Consider the following 21,755-nt stretch of genomic DNA (forward strand, 5'->3'; position numbering starts at 1 on the left):
AAAAATACCAATTTCTGACACCACAAACACGGACATAAATGTCCTGTACCTTTTTCCATGTATAAAAGCTTTTCAGTTGGAATCCACCAATTTGTGTTCAAGTTTACAACAAATAAGGAGCAAAGAAAATACCTTTTACAGCCATTTTGTGCAGTGAGACATGTATTAATGACTTTTTGCCTCCGTTTGTGTATGTGTGTTTGCAGCCCTCAGCTCATTATTCATTCATGGCCGTCAGTGGTAATATTCCACTCTAACGCTCCAATGAGACGAACGCTGTAATGTAGAATGTTAATCTGTTTCCCTCCCTGTAAATAATGCCTGCGTTAATAATTTATGGATAAATCAACACGTGGAGGATAAAGAGTGAAAGAGAAAATGACGTTGAGCCCCAGTTTCTAAAGGAACACACACACACTCTCAGGGTAAAGATTGAGGCAGTCAAATCTGTTTGTGACATAATTTCATTTATGTTATGTAAGGAAACAAAAATACATCGGGACACAACACAAAACCACATTTCCATTTCACAAAGAGAAACAGCAGAAACATCAAGACAATCCAAATCAGTGAAATCTCTTTATGTCCCTCATAACATTGTGAAATGTCCTTTAATGGCTTCCGTAACAGTCCCAGCACTAACGACAGAGGGCCTACACTCTGAAAAGTGTAAATAAAGACATAATAAAAACCTTCTCAGCTTTAAATTGCATAAAATTGCTCCACAAATCTTTAATACTCTGTATCAAATCCTCAAATATCAGGCATGGAAATGGGGTCAGGAAAAAAACGCTTACCCCGCTTCTTCAACAGAATTATCACCAAAAAAAGGAACAGAAAGAAGAGCCGACAAAATAACTCATTGCCCCGTTTACAAAAAAAAAAACAATTTATGAAATCTCCACCAAAGAACGCTGTGCTTTCTCAAATTGTTCCTGAATAATTTCTCAGATTAAGAAAGAACATTATTTAGTTACATAACAAACATACTTTGTCAATACAAGCTAAAAGCTTGACCTATTTATGTGGCTTTTTTCGTGTATAATCTGAACATGAGGCCCTGTTCTCCTGCTGTGCGTACAGCACCTCATGTAAACAGGATGAGACTGGCATTTTGTGTGTGTCCCTGTTTGCTGACTTCATAAAGCAATGATAACCTGTTCTGGGATTAAAAGGTCCCAGCTTGTGTTTAAAACTCCCACTGCGACTCTGACCTTTCTACTATTGAGAGGATTTGGTTGTTAACTGGGGACCAGCGCCCTGCTTTCCTTTTGTAAACACTGAGCTCCTGTTGTTGTTGATTTGTTTTTATTCCCTGTAGTGAGCCACTAGAATCAGTTTGGGTTTGGAGGTGTTAGCAGCAGGGGTGTGGGAAGCAGCAGAGTGTCGATTCGATGGAGGAGGGGATGGAGTGACGTGATTGGCTCCGTCCGAGGACTCGTGGACAGAGTTGGGCGTTGGCAGAGCTGAGGAGGGGGCCGGAGCGGAAACGTGGTGCTCCCTCTCCTGGCGGACAGTGCGGAGCGTCTTGGTCGGCCGGGAAAATGTCTTTAAGGTGGAGCCTCGCTCAGGGATAGAGCAGCTAATGAACGCCCTGAAACACCTGTAGAACTACACACAAACAGACACACACAGGATTACTGATGTTATTAAAAGTGTAGTTATAAAAGCAGCTCTACACAAAATTATTATTGATAGTGGGACAAATAATCATAGGACTCATGGTTGTAAAAGTAGTTGAACCAGGAAAGACACCATCAGTGTCTGTTTCCACAACAGTTTTGCGAAATATGGCCTTTTTGGCAAGTATAAAATTTGATTTGTTAATGGAAACCCCTCTAATGAGGATATTTACTGATATCAATCACAGGCCAATAAAGTGTATGAAATCGAAATCATATCGGGGCAGAAGTATCATATCCTTGTCCGAAGAATTAATATAATATCATGCTGTTATTAAACTTGTGATTAACACCCCTAGTAAATCTGCAGTACTAATATTAGTGTACTTGACTGTGGTAGAAGAACTCAAAGAAGTTACAATTAAAGTAATAGTTAATGTAGTAGTTAATTAGAGCATTTACACAGGGCTGTGAGCTACCATTCAAGGTGCTGGTAGACACAAGCATAACAACAGTATGAGCACATCTAGTAGTAGCAGTAGTTTTTCATCACAGTAGGCATGTATTATTATTAGTAGTAGTTGTTTTAGTAAATGCAGATGTAGAAGTTGTGGACGTACATTAGCAGCAGACCTGGTTAGTACCAGCAGTTGTATATATAGTAAAACTTAGCAGTTGCTGTAGTCAAATGGTTACACAAGAAACAGTATTTAAAGTAACACACACAATGGATGAGGTCGTATAGTAATAGTAGTGTAAAGTATTAGAAGAACAAATAAAGTATTGGAAGTAGTAGAGGGAAGTAGTGCTAGTGGTGGACATACACAGTGTATGGAACAGAAATACATTAGGGCTGGGCAATATAAAGATATTACATCATATCAAGATGTGAGTCTATATATTGTCTTAGATAGGAATAGGAATAAATTGTGTTTTTTCCTGATTTTAGAGGTTGTGCTACAGTAAAGTAATATACTTTTCTCAACGTATCAGTCATGTCTATTAGTTTTAATACTTGCTTTTACCCACAGTTATTATATCTACAATACTAATGATAATTGACCAAAAATTTAATTGCATTCATATTTTTTCAAAGTACCAATAGTCATTCCTACAATATTGTCACATCAAAGAGGAAATACGGTTAAAAAAAATTTTTTTTAAATAAAAGAAATTAAATGTTCTATTCTGTCTCCCAGTTCTAGCATTAATGTACATTAATGTACAAAGTACTTTTGGGGAGATTTAAAAGTATCGAGATATTGCAATGCAATCTTCAGCCCATATCACCGAACCCTAGACCAGGTGGTTGTAGTTGGATAGCCAGAGCAGTGGTCAAACATTTATACCTTGTAGGTGCAGCTGTGAAAATCACAGAGCGGTACTAGTAGTAACAGCGATAACAGACTTTGTGTTAGCAATGATGGTAAAGTTACATGAAGTACAGTTATAATAGTGGCAGCAGTAGAACAGTGAAGAAGACAGTAGAAGCAGAAGTAATAGAAGACCTAGCAGTATCAGTAGTAAATAATAACTGTTATCTAAATTATAATATGTTGTAGTAGAACAGTTCTAGTGACAATCCTCCGTGTTGGGCGTCCAGAAGGTTGCGTGCTCCCCTGGATAAACGTAGTGTACTTAGTATACTCTCTGGTTCCACACGTATACTTTAAGTCTACTACATTTCCCCAGAGTGCCGCAGATCAAATATGAAACATGAAACACGACACCTCAGTACATCTCATTACATCATCAGTGAGTTTTTTCCTCCAGCGTGTTTCCACCCAGTGACTGATATGACAAATGAGACCAGTTTGTGGCGCCTTTTAACTCAAATACTTGAGCAGCTGGCTGACAATTCATTATATATGAGCCAATTAAATTTTGTTACCTCGAGGAAATTATGTAGCTTTCAAAATTAGCGCTCCATTTTAAATCTTTTTGTGTCTCAGATCTTTACGTATTATAGTACCGGAGCGGTGTGCTGCGAGGAGAAGAAAAAAACTTTTGGTTTTTTTAAGCAAAACCCCAGGGGAAACAAACTGAGAACATGTGTGAAGAGTAAAAGCATGTCTGAGGAAAGATAGAAGAAGAAAAAGAAAGAACATGAGAACAGGAAGACAAGCTGACGTCATGAGGGATTACAGGTAAACCAGCACAGATTGAGAACATACAGATGAGAAGTGGCCAAATCCTCACCTGCCACTCCAAATCTCTCAGACGTGATAGATCTGTGTGCAGTAACGTGATCGTGTATCTGCAACTTTCCCTTTAAAAACCAAGAAACAGCCTGGTGATATATGTCGCATATATCTTAAATGTTGTAAATTAAAATGTAAATTAACAATTGTGTACATTTTCTAACGTTGCAGGAAACCTGAAAAAGGCTGAAAACAGAGAAAACGTCACAAAAGAAAAGCTTTTTGTTTAGCTGAAGAAGAAAAGTCAGTACATCTGGAAAGACGTAATATAATAAAGGAAACAGATTTTTCAAACACACCTTTTAATATACGTTGCTTCATGTCAGTTTCATGCCAGGTGCCACCAGAAAGCCACCCAAAAAATGAGAATAAAAGGAGCAGAGGTATTAAGGATGTATGAAACCACAATGTTCCCCATCCAAGTCAAACAAAAGCACTTGCTGCATGTCAACACCTTCTCTATCACTATAGTGGCTGAAATAAACTGGTTGTAGCCAGATCCTCTTTTAAAGGGCTCACAAGCCAAGAAAGTTTTTGACCATCATGGAAAGAAGGTCTTGGGCATTCAAAACTTTTTAAAATATTAAAATACTATAAGAAAAATGCACTTATTAAACATGAAAAAATATCCAAATAATGGACTTTTCCTTTACTGGTACCTTACAATGTATGTCACGGTGGGAAAGAAGTATTTAGAACTTTTATCAAATTAAAAATAGTATTGTCACAGTTTAGTAGGGTTGTCATCTGGAATTCAGACCAGAATCATAACCCGGTCATGATTGTTGGAAAGAGACATTGCTGTTGAGTTTTTTAAATTGTTTTATGCTTTGAGCACTATGAGCCAAGTACCAGTTAGTTCCATTACAGTGAAGAGAAAGCAGACATCTCTTTGGCCGATATCTCCAACACTCAGCAGCTCACACAAAAACAATCTGGATTGATAAATATCGCTAATGAAAGAGGAAAGATGTATATTTTTGATTTTGGAGTGAACTGTTCTAAAAGTAAGAGTACTTAGCAGGCAGAATGTTCCCTTTCAAAGAGTCATATCATCATATATATTGCACAAGAGGTACAGCAGTCACAGAAAGACATCCTTTTGTGCAGAAAAGTGCAAACGACCTTAAAATTATAATTCCCATGAAGACAGTTCAGGTTCGGGGCATGAACCTGTGCAGCACTTAAAGTCTTCAACTCGCCTCAACACACTGCTGCCATAGTTATGGGCTGGGAGGAACTGAAGACTGAAAGTGCCACACAGCGCGGCCTCCACAAGTTCATCTGCGGCCCTGAAAGTTCAGTTAGTGGCTTAATCATCTCACACACACACACACACACATGCAGCGAAAAAACTTCACTACAAGCCGGAGCAACAAGTCCTGTGACGAGTCTGTCATCAAACGATGTTAAATGTCTCCCGAGCTCAAAAGTGACAAATAGACAGTCCAAAAGAGGAAACAGACTGAGGTAGAAGCCGATAAAAACAGACAGAGACAGATAAAAGAGTGAGAGAAGAAGAAGGAAAGGTCACCGCCGCAGTGTGTCGCTCCCTGATAGTGACATCACATAATCAAAATCAAAGCTACGTTACCTTTTGGGGATTAAAAAGAAGTTTCTTCTGATTCTCGTCGCGTCCGTCACCTTTTCTCTTTCTCTGCCTGCCTTCAGCTTTATGTCTGTTTACGTCTTCTTTTAATCTTTTACTTTTTCTGTTATTTCCTCTTTTCTTATTTGTGATCCCTTTTTCCCCTCTTTTATTCCATTTTCCCGCAACTCTCTCTATTCTCATGCATCACTTCTTCGTCCTTACTCTCCATCTTCTTATTACTTTACTTCAAAATCTTAAAATTCCCTTCACTTGTCTTTTTCTCTTTCTTTCTTTCTTTCTTTCCTTCATTCTTTTTTTTCATCCTTTTCCTTTCTTTTCTCATTTCCATTGCTCTTTTTACTTTTTATTTCTCTCTTAACTGTTTCCTTCCTTCCTCCCTTTATCAAATGCTTCCTTCTCTCCATCTGATTGCTTTCTTTCCTCCCTCCTTTCTTCCTTCACTTTTCTTTATTTCCTCAATCCTTCCTTTCTTTCTTACTTTCTCTCTTCCTTCTGCCCTTTTTTCCTCTTTCTTTTCTTCTTACTTACTTTTTTCTCATTCTTCCATCTATCTGTTTTTTTCTCCCTTTCTTCCTTTCTCTCCACCATCTTTCTTACCTCTGATCGTTCCTTTTTTCCTACTTTCTTTCTTTCATCCTCCTTTCTTTCCTCCTTTCTTCCTTCCACCCTTCTTTTTTCCTTTTTTCCTTCCTTCTGTCCTTTCCTCCCTTCTTCCTTCCACCCTTCTTTCCTTTTTCCTTTCCTTCTGTCCTTTCCTCCTTTCTGTTCTAATTCTTTTCTTTCTTCTGTTTTCCTTTCTTTCTTCTGTTCTTTATTCTTCTTACTCTCTATTATTCCTACGCTTACCTTAATCTCTCTAATTTTGCTTTTTAAAGCTTTTCTCCGTTACCGTCCCTTCTCTTTCACCACAACTTACTGCACTTTCTGTTTTTTTAGCCCTCCTATCATTCCATTTTCTTGTTGTTCCTTCCTTCTATTTTCATCTCTTCATTCTCTCTCTTCTCATTTTTCCCCCTTTCTCTACCTGCCTTATATTGATTTCCCCGTCCTTACTTACACCTCCTTTCCTGTTCTAACATTCATCATCACTTCTCTCCTCGTTTTTTTCTTCCCTCCATTTCTACCCAATCACCATCTTTCATCGATTTAAGCTTCGTTTTATTACATTTATTGCAGTTGGTAAGCAAAAAGAAGAAAACGGTAACGTTTTGCTGGAGAGACGTGGCACCAAAATTACCATAAACTTCATCAGAGTGAAGAGAACAACAACTGAATACAATACACTGTTTCTGAGTTTTAGGTATTACTATTATTATTATGTATAGTAGGCTAAAAGGGAAGCTTGTTTAGATTGTGCAGAGCAGCGTGGAGTCCAGCGTGAGCCGTCCTCTCTGTTGTTTTCGGTTTTTAATCTACTAATGACAGTGGAAATGATTTCCTGAAGGTTAAATGCTCCTCAGAGCTCCTTGAAGGTTGCTCTGCTGACAATTAGGATGGTTGGTGGCAGCAACCAGATTACCTTTTCTTTCTTTTTCTTTTTTTTCCCTTGTGCTTGAATATCATGTGATGTGTATCACGACCTCGCAGGCAGTACGGACTGTTTTGTATAAATGCTGCTGTGGCTTCGACACCATGATAATAATTTCACACCTCTGTCTTTTGTCTGTTTGTCTGTGTGCGTTTCATTGGGTGGATGTGGGAGTGAGTGTTTCTGTCTGAAGGTGTAAATGAGAGGCCTACAGATGGAGGTCTGCTTGCACCTACATTAACCTCCCCTGACTGTGAATCTTGATTGGGGCGTCTAGCCACACCACAGAGTCACTGCATTAGTTTAGTTTTGGATATCAGTTTGACCAAAAAAGCAATACTTTACTTTATTGCTGCTTTGAAAGAGGTGAGTGAACTTTCTAAGGCTGCGGTAAACTTGAGCTGAGCAGCAGCTGAAACCTGATCAATAGGTGTTACTAGGTGGGTTTCCATTACATTCAAATTGTGCAAATTGAAATGTTATGTATAAAATACACCTAATAAAAAACATTTCAATTTCGAAAAACTCAAATTTATCTTAGTTTTTATGCTTGCAAAAGGTGTTATTTAAGTCATTTTGAAAAAGCTATATTTTGCAAAACTTCAATGAAAACACCATTTTCGCTTTTATAGGTCACATGATATACAACAAAGAGTAAAATAGTTGCTACAATAGGATATATATTGCATTGCATAACTTCGTAAAAGTTGAACAGATCATTCTTCTGTAAAATCGTGGACTCTCACCTTCCAGAAACAACTCATACGTGGCCGCTCCCACGTATAAGGGGCTTGCCTTTCCATTATCGCTCACATAACACGCCGACGTCGCCTTCGATTGGATATAATGATGGCTAGTTTGGTGTCTGCAATAGAAATAAACCTGCTAATACTTTAAACATCCATCGCCGTGCTTCTTGGAATGTTATCAGAAGAGGAGAAGTCACATAATGTCACTCAATGGAAACGTGGTCATCTCACAATTGTGTTTTCCTGACATTTCAAAAATATCACTTAAGTATAATGCAAATCCGAAATGCAATCCCACCTACTGTGTCCAGGTGACAGCTGTGTGTAATTATGTTTTTCTGTGGTGCGTTTTTCCTCTCTGTCAGTTAGGGCGGGGAAACATGTCATCCACATGCACCTCCAGAGGGATTTACCCCAGTCTTTCCCTTTCTGTCACTGGTTGAAGCCAAGAATCACAAGACAGTCCGATCCATCATTTAAGACGAAGAAAGCCACTTTGTGAAAATGCCAGAGGTAGTTGTGATTTTATCTGAGCAGTCGATGGATTGCATTTATAAACTGACCCATTCACACATTCCAACATTCTCACAGAAATATGTGAAATGGACACAACCCTCTAACAACGCATTATGTGATTGTGGGCATTAAATGTTTAAATTGCGTGCATAGCAACACTAAAAACTATGACAATGCCAAACAATGGCCTCAGTTTTGTTGTGAAACAGTCACAGTTCGGTAAAGTTTGGGGAAAACAAAATTAGTTGAATAGATTTAGAGCAATGGTTCCCAATTGATGGTTCATGGCCAAAAAGTGGGTCACATACCCATTCTGAATGGACCCCAGGTGACTTGTGAACACGTCAAGTTTGTAAAAGTGTGTTAAAAAACACACTTTATTTTGAATCACAGTGAATTTCCAGCTTTTATTTTGAAGTGCCATGTCCTGCTGGTCAGCAGCAATTTTATTGCCCTGTACTTATTTCACTGATCCTGAAGCAATATTATGCACTTTTTTGGATGTAGTGTTATTTATTTAATATGTTTTGAGTAAATGAACCTTATTTTTGTAATATTTTTTTGTGACATTAAATTGAATTTGTAATGTGGTAATTTATTGCGGACCTTGAACTAATGGCTAAAAAACTGCATTACAGCCATACATGTAGTGTATAGCTGTGATGCTGAAGGTGCTGAAACTTGTCTGTTGAGCTGAACACTTACAATTATGTAAAGCTGCTAGTGTTCTTTATTTTGACAGGTAGAGTGGCCAGATTTCTTTTCTTTCGGCTGTTTTCAGCTGCAATGAGTCAGAGGGGATCTGATGGGTGAGGATGCCTGTTTTGTTTTGTTTTTTTATAATTTGGGGCTCTTCCCTTTGTTGCTCACCACGCATGACTCCCTCTCTCTTGGACCTTTTGTGTTTACCTGTTGAGCAGGAAGCCTGTATCTTTGTTTCTTTTATTACTATCAGCATACTGAACAATAAATGGTTGTGCCTGCGTGACTACACTGACTACAGCAGTACCTTGCCTCCCTTATTCCTTGACACTGGATTTTAACAACAGAATTATCAGAGCCTGTCACCCACAGCAATCCTTTAATTTAGTTTTTAGTCACGGCGTTTGGCCAGCTTTTTTCAAATAATTTCTCCCACTCACATATGGTATATCAACAGTCCCAATTACGCTTGCAAAAATCGTGTCATAAATTATTGAGTTGATCAAAACGTGACTGATTTTAATGAAACTGCACACGCTGACTGAAGCAGACAAGGGCCAATTTGTGGTGATGCCTAAATTTAAACAGCTAATATTTTGTCACCTTATGAAAAAAAAAAATAGAAAAGTGCACTCAGCAGAGTGCAGATCTGAGCCAGGTGTGTACCGGGAATGGACGCATGTGGGTGGAGAAAAGAGAGTACAGAGCAGATTGTATGCATTACAGTTGTGGAAAGATGCATAGAGGATTAGCAAACTGTTATTGATGGATACACAATGCATGATGTCCTACAGGCTTAGGTCTGGTGGCAATAATGGCATTTTAGAATAAATCTCAGCAGATTAATGTTTAACAGTAAGAAAAGAGGCATATACAGATCCAGGACGACAGAGAGAAATGGCAATGGAAGAAGAAACCTGCAGCAGATGAATGAAACGAGAAGAGGAGCAATAACTAACCTGCTTGTTCATGAATATATAGATAAAAGGATTGATGACAGTGGAGAACTTGGCCAGCAGCGACGGCGTGATGCTCGCCTCCGGTGTTATAATGTCACGGGGGCCAAAAGTAGCAAGTAGAGCCGCCACTCCGTAGGGAAGCCAGCACACCAGGTAGCACACCACCATCGTAACGACCATCACCAGCACCCGCTGCTCTCTGCGGCGAGTCACCACTGAACTCACACTGCGGACCTGGGAGGGGAAAAAAAACTTAATTGGTGAATGAACTCAAAAAAGTTTGTTTGAACAGTTGAGTTTCTCCTACACTGCACCTGACGTTTTTCTGCTCCATCTGTGCCCAGAGTATGCTCTGGGCACAGAGAGTTGCATGCAATGAATAACCGCCATTCTAATAGCACTCTTAATGAATGGACCGGCTCCAGAATTTGAAAATAAATACACCATGCCAGATGTTGTCATTTCGGCAGTCAGCCATAAATAAATGAATGTGTGGGAAACCCTGGGGCTCTGAGTATGCATAGAAGCCATCTCCAAACAATCTGCCTGTAAAGAAAAAAAACATAACGTAAAGTAAATACTTTTCACATTCTCATTCATCTGCAAATTCACCTGGGACGTTTGCCATATTTAAAATCAGTTTATTTAAAACCACCATCTATGTGGAGTATAAATCCTGCTGGTTTTAGGAGTGTGTTTATCTTCTATCTATCCTCTCCTATGCTGCTGAAACAAACAACCAATGCAATTCATCAAAAGGTTGCTGTGAAGAATTATCAATAAAGTCAATGTCAGAAGGCTCCCTGCTGTGAGGCCCAGAGGGGCCCTCCGCTGGTTCTTCAATCACACTACATAAAAAGAGGACACTCTTTAGGTGATGCAGTGGATTTAACACTGCCAAAGGGAGCCTTCCAGCATGAACCTGCCCTCCTGCTGTTTTCACTCGTTATCGTGTTCTCTACTTTAACTAGTCCAGCCAGGATTATGAAACAGTCTGCACAATAGTTCTCCTTTATGGGTCTTACACTGGGGAAAAACTTTTTTTGTGAAAAATGTAACAGACTCACTTCTGCTCAAAACAGATGCTTGTTATAACCAAACACCCAAGAGAGAGCAGAGATACGTACAATCAATACATCAACAGAGAGATCCCCCACAACAACAGAACTGAATCTATTACACTTTTCATTTCCAGAAGCTGCAAATGCTCAAGTGACATTTAAACCCAAACAATCCCATCCTCTCCTGCCAACATAAATATTGCATTAAGAAACTTTTTAAAAATTCATAAAATAGAGTGATATAATCTAAAAATCTAAATTACAGATGAGACAAATGATGGGGGGAGGTGGAATAAGAATTAGTCTGTGGTTTGGAGCCATGCAGTTTTGTTTAAGTTAATAATTTGGACTCATGCATCAGTGGCAAACAAGAAGAGACATACTGGGCGTAATTGCTGCCAACTCTCATCTGAAGGAAAAGAAGCTACTCGCTGCTCAAAAAGTCACAAAATATCACATGTAATTTTTGCTTACACACAACTTTTTGACCTTCATGTTTTGCAAACTGCAATGTGTTTTTTGTTGACCGCTGCATAGTTTTTGTATGAGAAAAACATAATCTTTGGTATCATCTTGTTTGTTGTTTGTGGTTCTCGCTAGCAACTTTATTGGATGGTGCGTGACTGGTTCAGACTAAGTGGGTCCGTAGAATCAAGTGTCGACCTGCTGGGATTTAATGGCATTAACGTGAGTTGATTCAGGAAATGAATTGATTTGTGGTGCACTTTTTAAATGACATACTTTATAACCATTCAGGTTGGGGGAATGTATCAGGTATGTTCTTGTCAAAAGGCTTCAGTCCAAGTGAAGTCAAGAGTCACTGGTGTTAAAATTCAAGTCAAGTTACATGTATTTTTTGATTTTGTCAAGTCAACTGTAGAGTCATCAAATTTGTGACTCATTTGTGACTGTGAGTCTGACTCAAATCTCCACCTCAGTGGCCAGCATACACGTTGCATGAGAAGCAAATTTACTTGCAGCTGTATGTGCACCCATTGGCATGTAGGTCTTAAATGAGGTGTGGTTGAGTGCATTGTTGGTGCATTGCTATTATGAGGCAGCAAAAAGCACAACTGACCAACAAAAACATTCAATGGTACAGCATTTTCAAGGGTGCATTACTCAGATGGCAAGGTGCACCTGCATAGGCGGATTCACAATGTGTGTATTCTCTGCTGCTCACACATAGGTCTGTGCAGCAGCAGTCCTCAGTTAAAAAAGTTAGTGATGCATTTCTTCATGTGCTGACAAACTGAGTTGTTAATGGGTCAGAGGATTGGAAGACAGTAAAATCAGAGGGTCCATGGGCTAAGGACCACATACAAATGCAAAGACAAATACCACTGTAAACTTCTTTATCCCGCCGGGCTGTAGCAGACATCTGCACCCTCCTGTCAGATGATTAACGCCAGCTGTCCCTCTGCACTTGTAGGCATATCGTAATCTACCATACATGCAGATTCAAGCCTAGTCTAACATGACAATGATTAAATTAAATTCCCTGTGATACCAGCCAGACAAGAAAGGGTTCGACGGGAGTTCTTGACAAAATCTCAGTTCCCTGAAGTCCTCGGTGCAATAGATAGGCAAGCACGTGCAACTACATGCCCCACCCGAGAATGTTCTGACATGCAAGTGAATTGTAATGTAACATGAACGATTTTTGATGTGTAAGATTACACATGTATTTGCAAATTATCCTGCATCTGGCCATGACTCCTCTATGCTGGTCAATTTTGTCATTCCTGCAGTCTTCCAGGGGGATTTAGGTGCCAATGGCTATCGGTTACCTAATGTTAAAATGATAATATTCATACTGTACCTGCATCATGTGCTATTTGGATTTTATCTGCTCAAATTGGCAAATCGTGCTGTAATTTGGATTGGTCAGGTGGAACATTCAACCCTCAGACATTCGGAGCATCTTTTTTGCCGTGTTTTGTGTAGCATAATTTTGCCATGTGTCATGGATGTCTCTTGGACATAAATGAGGACACACTGAAGGACTTAAGAAGGAGTGATGCTGAACTGCATGTGCCGATCCCAGTGAACTCAAATGTGGCAGCAGCAGCACCTCGGGCACTCAGGGATCAGCTGGCAGAGGAGCTGCATCATCTGTAGCCTGATAAGAAAACATTAGTTTCTACATTTTAATGATGGTGATAATAATAGTTTGGATGTTTTAGGCCTTTATCTGTTTATTTAAGTGTTTAAAGAATAGCATAACTTGGTTTGGTAGGAAACCTCTGCTTTCCTTTCACTTTGAAAACAACTACCAAGAACAAAAAAATAATGGTCCTGTTTGTTAAATGGAAGCGCAGCTGCTAGCAGGGCTCATTCTGAAAACTCTTATTTGAGGTAAATTCACATTTTGTGGTATCGTCCACTCCTACTAAAAAACATTTTTAATTTACTGTCACACTCACAGCATTCACATTTGTTATTTTGATTGTTTGCCAACTTTATGGAGGTTATAATAAACATCGTCCCTGAGGTATTTTGGTGTAAATATCAGTCTGCATTCATTTGTCCACCTAAATGAAGCGAACCAAATGCTGAGCTCAGTGCACATTTGGCAACAGAAGATAAAGATGCAGAACCAGTCAACACCTTGGCAAATACAAGTTGAGCTGGAGTTTCAGATAAGACCTGTAGCCGCAAGGTATACAGGTAATTAAATCTTTTGGACCTGATAAAAAATCATTCTACCAGTATTACCAGTGCCACGACACTATCAAATAAGAAAAAATGGAGGTCACGACAATGATATGATCATTTCTAGCATTAAAAAGACTCACGTATTTGGCATCTCACAAGTATAAGATGTCTGTTTTTAGAAAAGTCTGTTCTTGCAATGGTTAAACAAAAGACACTGATGTAACTTTGAGGCTAAAACCTGCAGTGCACTGTTTGTTTGTTCTATAATAACGTATTAATGTCAAGTTAAGTCACTTTTATTTATAAAGCCCATTTTCACAGAACACAGTGTGCCTCAGAGGGTTTTACAATGACCTAAAATATGGCCTGACTGTCCTACCAAAGCACAGAGCAGCTTGAATGTGCCAGTGTCTCCATAAGGTCTCAATCTTAAAGTTGCCACCTTTAAAACAATGATTTGCAGGACTAAATGATCATTTCTGTGTTGCTCCGGCAAATGGCACCCTCTCAATCCTGGTGAGAGGTGCTGTGTCAGCCTGACAGGTTGTCGAGGACGTCACAAGAATTTTTCAGGCCTCTGCACCCATCGCCTGGAGTCATTCTTAATGACACAGTGCAGAGGATACAGCAAAAAGTGTAATATGTTACGACATGTGACAGAGTCAGGTCAATAATGGACCAGATACTGTCAAATGATCAAGGACATGCTCCATCATCTTGTTGGTTTGACAAACATCAGTGATGCTGCACATCAGCTGTTTGTCATACAGACATCAGTATTTCCCCTAGGAATTTTTATTTTGCGTCACCGGCATGCATTTAGTGAGTCAGCTGACAAGATAAGGGCTTTATGTGTGCACAGTTATGGATGTCAAATTATGTTTAATAAAATGTGGGGGCAGATGTGACAGTCGACATCTAGTGTTTCAATGGTGACTCTAACCTTGCTTGTAAAAGCATTTGATAATTGTTAACAGATAGGGTGCAGATACAAGTTACCTACATAAAAAGTTTTATCCAAAGAGGTTTTGAGTAATGACATCAAAACCGAAAATTTTGAAAATTACCCCCGATCTCCGATAATAAACCCGCGTTTCCAGTTGCAAATGAACCAAACTCAAATCCTGAAGAAATCCTGTTCTCATTTTGGAGTTGTCAAATACCACCACCTTTGCAGTGATATCAGTGTAAGATCCCAACATCAAGGGGCACGTATGCATGTCATCCCCTCTCTCCTCCCTTTCACGCTTAAGCTGTGCTCTCAAATCAAGGAAAAAAGCCAACAAAAAAAAATCTTACACTCCAGCAGCAGGCACCTGCAGCAGCAGCATGATTCGCGGATTTGCAACTTATCAAATAAAACAAATATCTATATATTTGTTGTTTAAATTCACTTCACATATTGTTTCTTTAGAGAAAAAAACTTTTTGCTTGGTTATTCAATAGTTCCAAGGGCAAATTTTGAATTCCGTCTCTGTGTGCAACCGTCCCAAACAAAACAAATTAGAAAATCAGTCTATGCTTCAGAAGAAAGACCTGAATAGGTGGAAAGTCTACAGCCTGACTGTCCATCATACTGAAGGGAAGGACAAAGGAGACCAAATTTGTACATTTCTGTGCAGAAGCGAGGACTGAAAATACGCCCTGAATCTTAAAGTCTACAACTTAAGCTTACCAAGCAGAATGAGGAAGAGACAGGCTCCTAAAACATGGCAAATATTGTAGATTTTCATCTTGCAAGGGCTCCTGGTTAATAGACAGCCCATAAATTTTTATCAATATCCATACAATCTGCAAATCTTGGCAGGAAATGTTGCCCAAAATCTTAATTTTCTTTTCTTCCTTTATCAAATACAACACATAGCAGCTTCTTTCTCTTTTTATATAGACATGGATGAGCCCACTCCTCCCACATGAGAGAGAACGAGATTGAAAAAAGTAACTGCTGCTGCTGGAGTTAGTTTAAAACCAGGACTGGTGTAAACCAGAGGGACAGACACATATAAATAGGGGTGGGGGTCCCAGAATGAGGTATGGACTCGGTTGCAAAAGCAGTGAGATTATCAGAAAAGGAAAAAAACTTGTGTCTTGACTTTGAATTAACCGTTCCTTTAGACCCTGTACCGAGCACTGATTTTCCAGTGATAGCTTAGCTACAGTAGCTACTCACAGCAGGTCTGTCATGTCATTAGGCTGCATTTAAAGGTCAAGCAAACCTACGGTGGTGTTACCGTAGCAGCATTATTTTCAAATGTGTGTGCTGAGAGTTGTGAAACTGTATCTCAATCTTCAAATATGTACTCAGATTAGTGAATATGTACAAAAATCTCTAGGCTAGGGCTTCCCAATGAAAGTCGGAGACTCAAATCATCAGTCGGACTCCTCTCAGTCGACTGAGCTTTTTTAGCTGGTTTTTTTTTTTTTTTTTTGGTCCCCAGACTTTGCGGAGTGAACGCTCTTGACTTTCTACTCTTTGGAGCAGATGCGGTGCAGGAGCACAGAGGAAGAGAGACTCTGCACTGCAAGGCTCAAAGCTAACATTATATTCTCTATTATGCTTTGATGTGGTGGATTTACAGCTCACAGCAACTAAATTCGGCACAGTCACTGGCTTTTGTTTGATGTCTAATGTCGGAAAAAAATGTTGTGCATTTTGCGATATGTTGTTAGTGCTGTGAGCTTGTTTACTGTAATACAAAAATGCTATACTGTCACTGAAAGTCCTGCTGAGAGCGGTTCAAACTGTAAAATCATTGAATAGTTGTATCTGATTCAGCTGACATATTTCTGAGTCGGCTCAAGCCCTTCTCTAGGCTTTGTTCAGACTGCCAGCCCAAATCCATTCTTTGGCATATTCAGGTTCATCCAAATTGATTTTAAAAAGCCTTGACAGCAAAAAGCAGCGTGCAATGAGATTTTTGCAAATCGAATCCAATGACATGGCCATCATTAAAAAGTCTGCTATTATCCTATTGTGACAAAAATATTACAAATGTTGACTGGTTAATCTCATTGTTTTTATATCACTGAAAACACCATCAAAAATTAAAAAGTGTTCCATATTTTAAACCAGAGACGTCTTTCATCTATCACAGGCTCTGTATCAACAGCTTTACATCTTTGACGCTGGGATTTGTGCTTCTCAAATGATCAGTATTCTGTGGTTCATTTACTGTTTTGATTAGACAATATAGAAAAGCCATTACGGAGCAGAGGAAACAGTGTTGCTGTTGTATTACAAGCACTGATGCAGATGTAATCACTCTCTTGCGAAACCGAGCTATTAGCACTATATCTGTGATATGAAAAAAAGTTAACAACTTAGAATGCTGAGAGAAGAATATATGCAAATGTATGAACATCTGCATCATAATGATGCTAAACAAAGTGCTGTAAGTGTTTTTTATAACAACAAAAATGATTATAAATACCACATAAAAGCAAATAAAGCTCACAATGAGAGAAAAGCCTGGAAATATTTTCTCTTGTGCAGTGTTTCAGGTTTCAACACACGGTATAAACACACACACACACAAAAGATTTAATCACATTCTGCAAAACTCTGGAAATGACCGTGCGTGTGTGTGTGTGTGTGTCCTGCAAGTAAGGAAAATCCATGCTGTGTCGGCAGAGGATTATCTCCCCTCCAGGTAACCTTATACCAAGGCTGCTGAAAGACACACATGCAAACCCAAAAACACACACTCTCAAACACATGAACAATGTGCAGACAGCAGAAAATAAACACACGCCTGATGCCAATCTCGATCACCTTGAGCATTTGCTCTTGTCTATCTTCCCAAAAAATTGTATTACATTGTGTTAATTAACACAGATCTTCACACAACAAGGGATTATGAAATCCTCACATCATAGCAAAGCTGTAAAAATAATGATTGTTATCAGTTCATTAACTGCAGCAGTTATCGATACAAATCTTGTTTTCAGATTCTGGTACTATGTTTGTTTTAATAAAGCTGAATCACTCATTATTTTGGAAATTTGGACGGTAGTTTAATAATCTGCAGTGGATCGCCAGCAGCTACGAATTTAAGTTTTAAATCATCTCTGTGTGTTGTGTGTGGACTGTGCAGCTACATGCAGGCCCAAGTGAGATAAAGCAAAAGCCATGTTGAGTGAGATAAAGACAGCTTTCTGTCTGCCTTCAGGCTCACTGACAGCTCTGCACAAAATGGACTTTATCAACCAACAAAATCACAAACAGATGTCTCAACTTTCCCACAGTGTCATTAGTATGTGACACCAAAACTGCAATCTGGCTGTAATTTAATTTGTTTATTTTGCTCAGCAATTCATTTGATGTGGTCAAAAGAAATGACCAAAATGTGACTGAACTCAGCAGAAAAAAAAGTAGTTAGATAGTTTGGTCCCTTATCAAAGTTGGCACTGCTAACGAACAAACTGTTCCCTGTTAGCATTCATTAGGAACTTGTGTTCACCACAGAAATGTAAATGCAATATGCAGTCAGCTTTAAGCTCTGTTTTGGGTTTATGAGGGAAAATCTGGTCTTTTAGCGTCTAAATGCTCCATTATGTTCACCAGCTAATAGGACTGTTTACCTGCCAGTTGTAGCCATGGATGTTTAAAGAAGACTGGATACAGTGTTGGAGGCGGGGCACTGTTCACTCGTATGAAAGTTGCTCAGTGGTGCATGAAGCCAAAAAAAGCTTGATTTCAGCAATATGCAATTCCAGACAAGTTCCCAATGCCAAAAGCCACCTTTTGCAGCTTGGTGATACCCCACCGGGTGGAGTCAGCTGAGAACGTCACCAGATAGAATCATTTGTGGTGTTAGGATACACCGCCGGATAGCCAGAGAGCACTTGTTGGTTGGTTGAAACACTGCTGGTAATCACATCATGTGCTTTTGTTTATATCATGGTAGTGGCATCCCAGAACATCAACGGCAGACTCTGAAGGACGTCTAAAGCGTAATATGTAGACATGGAAGTCCACTGCAAAGTGACAATATGTGATGAATGTTCTGCATTCTGGGGCCCATAGAGCAGTAAGATATAATTATTTAATTTTGCAGCTCTTTCATATTTTGTCAGAATCAATAGATCATATCTTAATACTGAAACAAATTGTTTTCGGAGGGTTTTACATGCGTGCATAATTGGCTTCAAAGCCTGGCACTGTCCGTCATGGATAGTGCAGGGCAGAAATCCATTATGCAGAGAACAACTGCCTGCTGTGCCCCAAAACAGTAATGAGAGTGAAACAAAACAGTAAAGCTGAGGGTCAAAAATACCTAACAATGAGCTGAGAGGTTGTGAAATGCTCCATAAGTGCTGAAGGGAACTGAGCAGTTGGCTGAGGGTCTTACGTACTACTTTTTTTGGAGTGCCTTTTGAAGCACAAAAGACAAAGCAAGCGTACAGGAAGAAAACTGCCAACCCAAACGTTTTCTCACTAATGGCTTATAACTTAACCTATGTATAAACATTAAGTAAATAATTCATCCAAACTTAATAAACTTGTTACCTGAAACGTTTCAACCTGCCTACGAGGATCCATGAACATACTTGCCACCTGTACTTCTCACTTGTACATCTGGCTCTGTTTACCTCAGTTCCTCTGTTTAATTAATTTGAAAGACATCACCGCCTAAATAACAGCAAGAGTCACTTTCTCTCCCTCTGACTCAACTCCCTCAATCTTAAGGCATTTAATGAAGGCATCCAGCAGATGTGAATTCATCTGCCATTCTGAAAAACTGTACCATGAGCATCCCATCCCCAGTGAGTAGAAAATTGCCCAAATTAATTTCAGGACTCTGGCACAATCACTGATGAGAAGCCATCGTGTGCATAAGGACCTTAACTAAACTTAAGAGCGAATCTCCTCCCACGCTGCAGTAAGCGGATTATGTTCCTGAAAAAACAGAAATCGCCACTGCTCATTGAACCTGCTGCTAGTGGAACCTGCTGCTCCTGAAATGCTTCTTATTTTCAAATTTGTTGTGCGACACAAATGTTTGAAGGCTCTGTCTCCAGCTTTCCTTACAAAGGATTCCATTAAGGTCATATGACTATGATTCATATTCTGGACTCTGTCCCACAAACCTCACACAAGAAAACTGTGTATGGTCCATAAGGGCGCTGCCTCTCCCGCAATTCCAGTTGTGAAAATAAATTAAATAAAATTAAAAATAATTTTGTTATTGTTGTGTTTTGTGTGTGACTACAAAAAAGTGTAATGAAAAAGGGCTGCCTACAGCCTTTGTATGCATCCAAATGATCGCAACCATTGGTTGTAACCGCTGAAAACAACAGGATCTGGAGTGAAAGACTTATGCCCTTGACATATTGCCACATTTGCAAGTTCCCACCCTATTGGACAACTTGAGGATGAATAATGCCGGTAAAAATTAACTTGTTGAATTAACAAAATTTTGGCCTGCTTTGTTATGGTTCAGACATTTTCGCCCTTTTTTTAGTCAGTAGGGTTCATTATCTGGGAATAATGACAGTCTGCACTAAAGTTTATGAAAATCTTCTTTATAATCGGCCTTCTCTGATGCTGTTTGGCATGTTGGAGAAGGGCTGTTGGCACCTGCTAACATGTGCTCACCTTTTTCACCCAATGACTTAAGATCCAGATGCTTGGGAGGTTTTTTAGCAGAAGCCAAATTATCCACAGTGGTCTCTTCGCTTTCCACGCTGACTGATCCAAAAGTCTAGAGTCTAGAGTCACTGTTTGGTTTGTCCACCTTGGGCTACAGTAGAAACATAGCATTGCAACATGACAATCTCCAAAAACAAAAACCCACTCCCTATGTAGATAAAACATGGCTCATTCTAGGGTAATGGAAACGTAACTATTCTTGTTTTCAGGTGATTATAAACTGCAGAAAATGTCCTTATTATATTATATTCCATTTCTGCAAATGCAGCCTTGTAAGTCCTACACACAGAACTTTAATGTGTGGTAAAAAGCTTCAGTTGCACCAACCATTCCTGTAATCTCCTTTTCCACTTCCATCTAGTGAGCATTTATTTGCAATACTGAGAGAATCTTAATCAATTTTCTACTTTCAATTCGATTATGTTTTTACAATTTCATAAAGATACGCATTAATCATTGCCCTGCTCCAAAAAGCAACAGAGAAAAAGTTCAGTGTGCTTGCAGGCACCACAGAAACCCAGAGAGGCATTGCACATGAACCGCAAATGGTGTGGCAAATTAAATGCTTGTGCAAACAGCATCAACAAATCGACACCCAGGGCTCGCACAGAACGAAAAGACTGCAGTTCATGGCCATGAACGAACACATTTAACTGTCCCGCACAAAGTTAGGAGAAGACAAATGATGCACAACCAAACACATAGGTCATAAATACACTCTGTATGCATGTGGCAGCCAAATAAATTAAAAGAAATAATTTCTCATCTGGATGAAGGCAAAAGCAAGCAATTTACTTACAAGGACAGCTCATGCTATTTAAACATTCTTTTAAACACAAACACAAAGACATTTTTGTAACTTATCACCTAGCATGATAGTTAAAAGTTTTCTAAACCATTCACTCATGATGTGTTCTGCCATAAAACAGTTAAAGTTATTGAGTTTAAAAATATAATTATCAACTTTCAAACCCACTGTGGATAATTTGTGTGTAATTGTAGAACATAAACTCCTCCTCAGCTCATTAAAACTCCCACATCAGAAGGAATAATATGAAGACATGCTCTCGGTACCATGTGCTCACTGGAATGCCACACATACACACACGCACACACACACACACACACACACACACACACACACGAACAGTCACAGCTAAATGAAGAGTTGTGGTCTCTTGTGATTAGCTGACAGTGGGTCTGAAGGTCTGCAGCCTTGAGGTTTAATGAGGCGTCTCGGCGGAGTGTAATGAAGACAGTCGTCTGTAATCCTGTCATTAACACCAGAAGACATAACTGCTGCCTCCTAACTTGACTTTTCTCCTACAAGACCAGAAGGTACCACATTCATTTTTTTTAAAAAGCCTACTCATACCTAATTTGCTCAATTCTTCAACTTAACAAAAGAAAAACTTCACAATTAGAGATATGCACAGGAACTGACTGGGGGGAGACCGATGTTGGTTTTTCAGGGTCGATATCAATTATTAGTAGT

The 21,755-nt window shown here is 39.3% G+C and overlaps 1 protein-coding gene across 1 annotated transcript in view; it reads right to left on the minus strand.

Moving 5' to 3' along the window:
- Positions 1-452: 452 nt before the first annotated feature.
- tmtopsb (teleost multiple tissue opsin b) overlaps positions 453-21,755 on the minus strand; it is a 35,195-nt gene continuing 13,892 nt past the window's right edge. The window contains exons 3-4 of the mRNA XM_042510451.2: positions 9,890-10,123; positions 453-1,611 (exon numbers count right to left, since the gene is read on the minus strand). Of these exons, the coding sequence (XP_042366385.2) occupies positions 1,309-1,611; positions 9,890-10,123 (537 nt within the window). The 3' untranslated portion in view covers positions 453-1,308. The remainder of the gene's footprint in view (positions 1,612-9,889; positions 10,124-21,755) is intronic.

This window comes from Plectropomus leopardus, chromosome 21, assembly GCF_026936395.1.
Source record: "Plectropomus leopardus strain MGB_pleo_1.0 chromosome 21, ASM2693639v1, whole genome shotgun sequence".
Classification (NCBI taxonomy): Eukaryota; Metazoa; Chordata; class Actinopteri; order Perciformes; family Serranidae; genus Plectropomus; species Plectropomus leopardus.